The sequence below is a fragment of the Lolium perenne genome, chromosome 6, assembly GCF_019359855.2.
Source record: "Lolium perenne isolate Kyuss_39 chromosome 6, Kyuss_2.0, whole genome shotgun sequence".
In the NCBI taxonomy this organism is placed as follows: domain Eukaryota; kingdom Viridiplantae; phylum Streptophyta; class Magnoliopsida; order Poales; family Poaceae; genus Lolium; species Lolium perenne.
In genome coordinates, this window is record NC_067249.2 from 56293084 (window position 1) to 56299990 (window position 6907).

The 6907-nt window shown below is 49.0% G+C and overlaps 1 protein-coding gene across 1 annotated transcript; it reads right to left on the bottom strand.

Moving 5' to 3' along the window:
* Positions 1-357: 357 nt before the first annotated feature.
* LOC127308056 (zinc finger protein CONSTANS-LIKE 5) lies at positions 358-2077 on the bottom strand. Its single transcript, XM_051338819.2, has 2 exons — positions 1332-2077; positions 358-1228 (listed from the first exon to the last, which is right to left on the bottom strand). Exons 1-2 carry the CDS (start codon positions 1974-1976, stop codon positions 779-781), a joined length of 1095 nt encoding a protein of 364 aa, XP_051194779.1. The 5' UTR covers positions 1977-2077; the 3' UTR covers positions 358-778.
* Positions 2078-6907: the final 4830 nt, after the last annotated feature.

Consider the following 6907-nt stretch of genomic DNA (forward strand, 5'->3'; position numbering starts at 1 on the left):
TGAAAACATAAGATCTATAATCAGGCGACTACGGTGCATGTGCACTGTTTTTTTAGAGACGTAGCTTTTGGAGAAGTTTGACTTGTAGTGCAATCTTGGTGGTGTTAGTACGGCTAATAAAAAGAATATATCACTCTAGGGTTCTTCTTTTTTATGTTTAGGTTGTGCGCATAATGCGTTGTTGCAGAGGTCTTCACGATATTAAAATAAATTAGTTCCGAAGAACTGACCCTAGAGTAGTGTCATGCTCTGACCATCCACATCGCCACTTTGATTATCAAGTTCAACCTCGTGGCATAAAAAAGGTTTTGCTATGTCTCGGTTGAGCTAAAAAAAAAATTGAAGTCACAAACGTAGTTAAGAAAATGCAACTTTCTGCACTTTTTCCAGACTTACAAAAATCTCAGAGACATAGAAAAACCTAGATTTTTAAGATAAAGCATAACTTAACCGTTCTATTCTTAATTTGCGACCGAAAACTAGAACTAGCTGTTCTAGCAAACACGTTACATTGTCCTAGCCTAATCTTCATCGAGCTAAACATACGTGCAGTAGACTATTGAACTAGAACTAGCAGTATTATTCTAGTTCTAGCAAAACATACGTGCGTGCATGCATGTTCAGTGAACACCCCAGCCAGTGATCAGCCAGCTCGGAAAAACATTACATGCAAGCAATTATACAAGTGCGCGGCAGCACGTATGCTGCCGTGCCATGCCGCATCGCCGTGCCGGATTAAACTTAATTAGGCACCCGGCCGGCCAGCGTTCTGGTCGCTTCAGAAGGTGGGCACGACGCCGTAGTTGCCGAAGTCGAGCACGTATGGCCGCGGCGTGGGCGCGGTCACCGCGTCGGCATCGGCGTCGGCGTCGTCGGTGCGCTTGGCGAAGCGGCCCTTGACGCGCGGCCGCGACTCGGCGTAGGCCTTCCGGGACGCGTACCGGATGGTCTTCTCGAACCGCCTGTTCTTGCGCTTCTCGCGGTACCGCATCAGACGCGCCTCCCTCCCCTCCCCGGTTACCGGCGCAGCGGCCACCATACCGCCGGCCGCGACGGCGCCGTCGGTCCGTTCCGGCACCGCCCCCACATCTACCGACGAAACGCTGTGGCTAGGAGTCGGGGCGTACGGCAGGTATGCCGCCTTGGACTGCGTGAAGTCGAGCTCGATGATTCCGCCGCCGCGGCCACACATCGCATCCGGCACCAGCCCGACCTCCGACGACGAGCCCTGCTCGATGGAGCGCAAATAAAGATTAGCAAGGGCTTGCACAATCAAATGATGCGACGCTAAAAAAAAGTTCTTGGAGGAGCAGGGCATAGCAAGGGCTTACACTTCCAGTGAGCGAGGGCGCCGTGTAGGAACTGTAGGAGGACGGCTTGGAGATGACGCCACCAAAGTCGAGCTCCACCGCGCCGCCGTTGGGGACGACGCTGTCGGCGTGCGGGAAGCGCGGGAGGTCGGAGCCGAAGAACGGGTCCACCATCACGTCCGCGAACAGGAAGTCTAGCTTGGCTCCGTCCTTGCCCCCGCCGCCGCCGGCGTCGAAAGCCTGATCCAGCGCGTCGTCGTTGAGGTTCAGCGCGGCGCCCTGCTTCTCCTGGCCTTGGCCGCCGAACGACATCGCGAGGGCGGCGTCCTGATGATCGGAGCACGGCGTCCCGATGGGCTGCACGGGGACGCGCTCGTGGCGGCGCGAGAGCGGGTTGGCGGTGTGGATGTCGGCGTCGCAGGCGGCGCAGAGCGCGGCGGCGTCGGCCTTGCAGGTGACCGCGGCGGGCGCGAGCTCGCAGACCTCGCAGACCCACACCCTCTCGTGCCCCGCCCGCGCGTGGCCCGCGTCGCACCCCGCGCAGAGGTACGCCCCATCGCCGGCCCCGGCGCACGTCCGGCAGTGCACCGCCGCCGGTGACCCCGCGCACGACCCGCACCTCCTCCCGCCCACGCCCCAGTACCTCCCCAGCCCCTGCAACTCCATCGCCAGTTCACCACCACTCTACCGAGATCCCTTTGAAGCAAGCAGCGAGCGAGCGAGCGAGCTACACCAGGATCGCTTCGACGGCGAGGCAAAAGTTAGTAGAAGCCGAGCGTGTCCGCCGCTTTATAGTACTACCGGCGAAGCAAATCTCGCGGCGTCGCGCTGGAGTTATCGGGCGGCGACGGTGACGTGGCGGGAGGGGACGTACGTGGCCTGCTCTGGGCCAAGAGAAAATGGGGAAAATGTCGATCTCGTTGATTTGGGCGGAGGTGGTGGGGCCCACATGTCGATTCTGGCCCATGTGAAGGGTGGGCCCGCGCACGAGAGTGACGGCAAGGACGCGACAACCGCCCCGATGCTGATGATTTTTATGTCACGGGTTTGGACTTGGACTGAGGATTGATGGGTAATCAAAGTGGTGATGGTCGATCAGAGGCATGATGGCACTACTCTGACACTTGTTTAGGACTAACTAAAAGTGCTTATCGTCTCATCTGTATAAGCACCGCCGCTTATGATTGCCTACGGCGTGCACATAGCCTTGGTATCTACTATGAAAATTCTTTTGTAGGTATTTGCAAGTCGTGTTGGTATCTATCCTCAGCTGTCTCTATGAGAGTACAAGATTGTGTCATGGAAAAATAAAAGTTTGAAACCATAAATATTTGTCGGTTTCCTTAAGATTTTATTTTGTAATAGTTCATTACGATGTACTATTTGTTACTATAAATATATATGGTATTGATTCTTAAAATATGTGATTTTTGGCCTTTCGTTGGAAGAAGAGATCTCCCTATTGATGTTAATGGTGGTGTTACAAAATTAAATTTACGGTCCTTAAGATCTTGCTTCCCCATGTAGATTTTATATTTTTATTCTCATAATTGTTGTGAGGATGATTGTCATTGCAATATTTTCTCTCTGTATTTCAAAAAGAACAAGATTGTACTACCTCCGTTTCAAGGAATAAGGCGCACGCGTATTCCAAGACGAACTTTGACCATAAAAGTTGAACAATAAAATCTTGATTATATTATATGTAATTAGTATGGTTGGATTCGTATTGAAAAATACTTTCTAATGATATTAATTTCATTCAAAAAATATTTATATATTTAAAGTAATTCTTGGTCAAACAAAAAACACGTAAAACGAGGACGCCTTATTCCTTGAAACGGAGGTAGTAATATGGAAGAAGAAATGCTTTGACACCTCCAAGGTTTGGTTAATTATTTTTATTTTATAATTTATGAAGAGAGACCATGTATCTTTACTTGCTTGCTGCCTGGGATGGACCCATTCTTGTTGGGGGCGAATTCAGTATAGGGAAAGCAAACAAAAGGACAGTGGCAAATATCAATCAGCATTGGACTATTTTTTTTAATAATTGGGGAAATAAATTTGACATGATTGAATTAAAAAATGCTGGTAGAATGTATACTTACACCATCTGATTATGGCTGCTATTGACAAGGTGTTTATCACCACCTGTTGGGAAAATGTGTTTCCAACAGTGGCTCTGAGAACTCTAGCTATAATTGGGATTCATCATAATCCATTAATATTGTTTGATTACCAGGCTTTTTTCCCTCCTAAGGTCGGACAATTTAGATTTGAATGTGGACGGGTTCCAAGATTTGATTATCAAAACTTCAAATTCTCCACGTAAGTGTATCAAAGCTATTGATGTGTGGCAATTCAAAATTTGGTCCCTTAGAATGAATATTAGAGGTTGGGCTATTAATATTAAGCTGAACAGAACAAAGAGAAGAAGCAACTTATTGTTGAATATGATCTTCTTGATATATTATCTGAAACTCTGTCTTTATCTCCTGGTGTTAAAGTGCAGATGAAAAACATTGTAGGAGAGCTGCAAAAGATATGGACACATGAGGAAATAAAAGCTAGGCAGAGATTCAGGGAGAGGGATATCCTCGAAGGGGATCCGAACACGGGCTATTTTCATGCTATGGCCAATAAGAAGAGGAAAAGGAAACAAATTAATGTGTACGAAGGTACACCTGGTGATGTTCGTGACAATGAAGGTATCCTTGAAATAGCTTCATAATATTACATTAATTATTTACCTCCGAGGGTAGACTATATATTAATCTTGCTGATGACTTTTGGGCTCCGGAGGAAAAGTTTTCTCATGAACACAAAAGTGCTTTAAAGAAACACTTCTTAGAGGATAAATTAAGGAGGCAAAATTTGGCTCACATGCTGAAGGTGCCCTTAGGACTAATGAATTTTCTTTTCTGTTTTATCAATAGTTTTGGAAGCTTATCAAACTTGATCTTTTGGCTATGTTTAGAGATTCGAACAAAGGGGAACTTGATCCGTTTAGACTTAACTTATCTCTCTTGACACTCATTCCAATGGAACGTGATACTAGGACTATTCGAAAGTTGAGGTTCATTGCCTTGACTAATTGTAGTTTTAAGATCTATTCTAAATATGTCACTAATAGGTTGGGAGGGGTTAATGATAAACTGATTTCTCCCAACCAGCCTGCATTCTTTAGAGGGAGGCATATTTTAGAGTTTGTAGTCTCGGCTCATAAAATTATTCATGATGGTGTACAAAGAAAAAAGACAAGGTTTACTTTCAAACTGGACTATGAAAAAGCGTATGATAGAGTTGGTAGAAGCTTTATGCTAAAAAAAATGGTGGCAGAGAGGCTTTAGTCCTAAGTTTATGGAAAAAATTTGTTTCTTTGATGCATAAATGTTATGTGGAGGTAAATAGTCATTATTTTGAGGTTAGTAGGGGGTGAGCAAGGGGATCCTGCCTCCCCAACTTTATTCAATTTTTTGGCTGATGTGTTTTCTAGAATTCTTACTAAAGCTGTTGGGAATGGGCAAACCTTTGGACTTTTAAGATCCTTTTATTCCTTCAAGTATTATTAGTATGTAGTATGCCGATGATACTCTATAATTCTTGGATAAGAATTAGGACTCTGTCATGAATCTCAAGTGCCTTTTATACTGCTTTGATAAAAATATTAGGGACGAGAATTAATTTCCATAAATTTGATTAATCACCATCAATATTGAAACTAAAGTTTCACAGGGATATGCTCATAGCCTGTCAGTCTGGCGAGTTCCCACTCAATTATTTGGGGGCTCCTCTACCGTATGAAAATCTTAGGAAAGAGGAATTACAACCAGTTGTGGGTAAAGTTACAAAAAAAAAGTAGGTGTTAGAGGAGGAAGTTACTCTCCTATAAGGCTAGGCTTATCCTAGTTAATTCTTGTGTGGCCAGCATCCCAAGCTATCTACTTAGTGTTCTTAAGTTTCCCAAGCTGGTTATTGCTCTAATCAACTCTCTAGTAGCACATTGCTTTTTGGACAATTATGAAGGGCATCACAAATATCATCTCGCTAAATAGGGCCTTTTGACTCAAAAAGTTTAGTTTGGTGGGATAGGTATCCCTAACTTAGGGAGATGAATATGTGTCTGCTGGCATAATGGGTGAGAAGGTATCACCTAGATGGTAACAAATTTTTTATCATCGCATGAACTACCTAGCTTAGAGTACATGCTGAATCTCTTATTTTGTCTGGTGAACAAGATACTCCTAATTGGAAATTAGACTCGAAAGGACTTTATATTGTTAAATCCTTTTATGATGTTGTTAATTTCAGGGGGTTGTGCCTGTATATCTGCCTTCTATGTGGAAAATACATGTTCCACCTAGAATACATTTTTTTCTTGTGGTTGCTGTCAAAAAACAAGTTACTGACTAGAGCAATTTTGAACAGTAGACAAGTGTTAACTGACCATGGCGTTGATTGTGGAAAAAGGCACCGCTGCTTAGAGCATCTCCACTCGTCCCCCCGACGAGGCCCCCGAACGATGTTTTTTCCATCCGGACGGCGAAATTCGGCCCAGTCGCGTCCCCGGTTCCTCGATTTCGTCCGGATTTGGGCCTAAATTCATCCGGCGATCCCAGGCCATCCCCGGCCCCCCGGGAGCTCTCGGGGACTCCGGACAAAACAAAAGCGCGCGAAACGGCGGGGGAACTTCCCGCGCGTCTGGTGGCCCCAACTTGTCGGCGAGAGACACCGATCGTCGTCCTCATCGCATCGTCTTCCGCGCGCTGTAAAAGCCTGCCGCCGGTCAGCATTCGCCGGCCGCGTAGCATCCACGCGGCGAGTTAATGCCGTCGAATCGGCTTCCGCGCACGCATCGTCTTCCACGCGTCATTAATCGCCGCCGCCCCGCCGCGCCCGCCGCGCCTATTTAAGCCACTCCGGTCGCCGCGACGCCCTTGCTCCACTCTTCCTCCATCCTCCCTCCCCTGCTCCACTCTTCCTCCACCTCCAACGATGTCGTTCTCCGACGACGACGGCCCCGCCGCCAATGGCTTCCCCCGCCGGTCGCTCCACCAGTGGGAGGGCCACCTCCTCCACCAGGCGGGGTACCCCTGCCCGTCGGACACGAGGCCTCCCGGCGGCGGGTGGAGGCTTAGTCGTGGCGGCGTACCAATCCCGCCGCCGCCTCGGGGCGACGCCCTTGACGCCGCCATCGAGGAGGCGCGGCTCACAATGACGGACGAGGAGCGCGCCGACCCACGCCACCACCCCGAGAACTACACGCGGTGGAACTCCTACTTCCTCCGGCGGTGGGAGCGGGAGTTGGCGGCCTACGACGGCCCGCCGCCTCCGCCTGCGCGCAACAACGCCGCGGGACGCCGACGGTGGTGGAGCGCGCCGGGACGGACGCTGGAGAACGTCCTCGAGCACATCGAGGGCGGGAACTTCCCCGTGCTGACGATGCCCCCTCCATCGAGGGCATCGGCGAGCCGCCGCCGGGGAAGCGTCGGCAGCCACGCCGCATGGCTGCCGGCTCGTCGTCTTCGGATCGGCGCCGAGGCCGTCCTTGGCGCCGGTGAAAAGGAGGCGACGTCTCCGTCGGCACGCCGGCG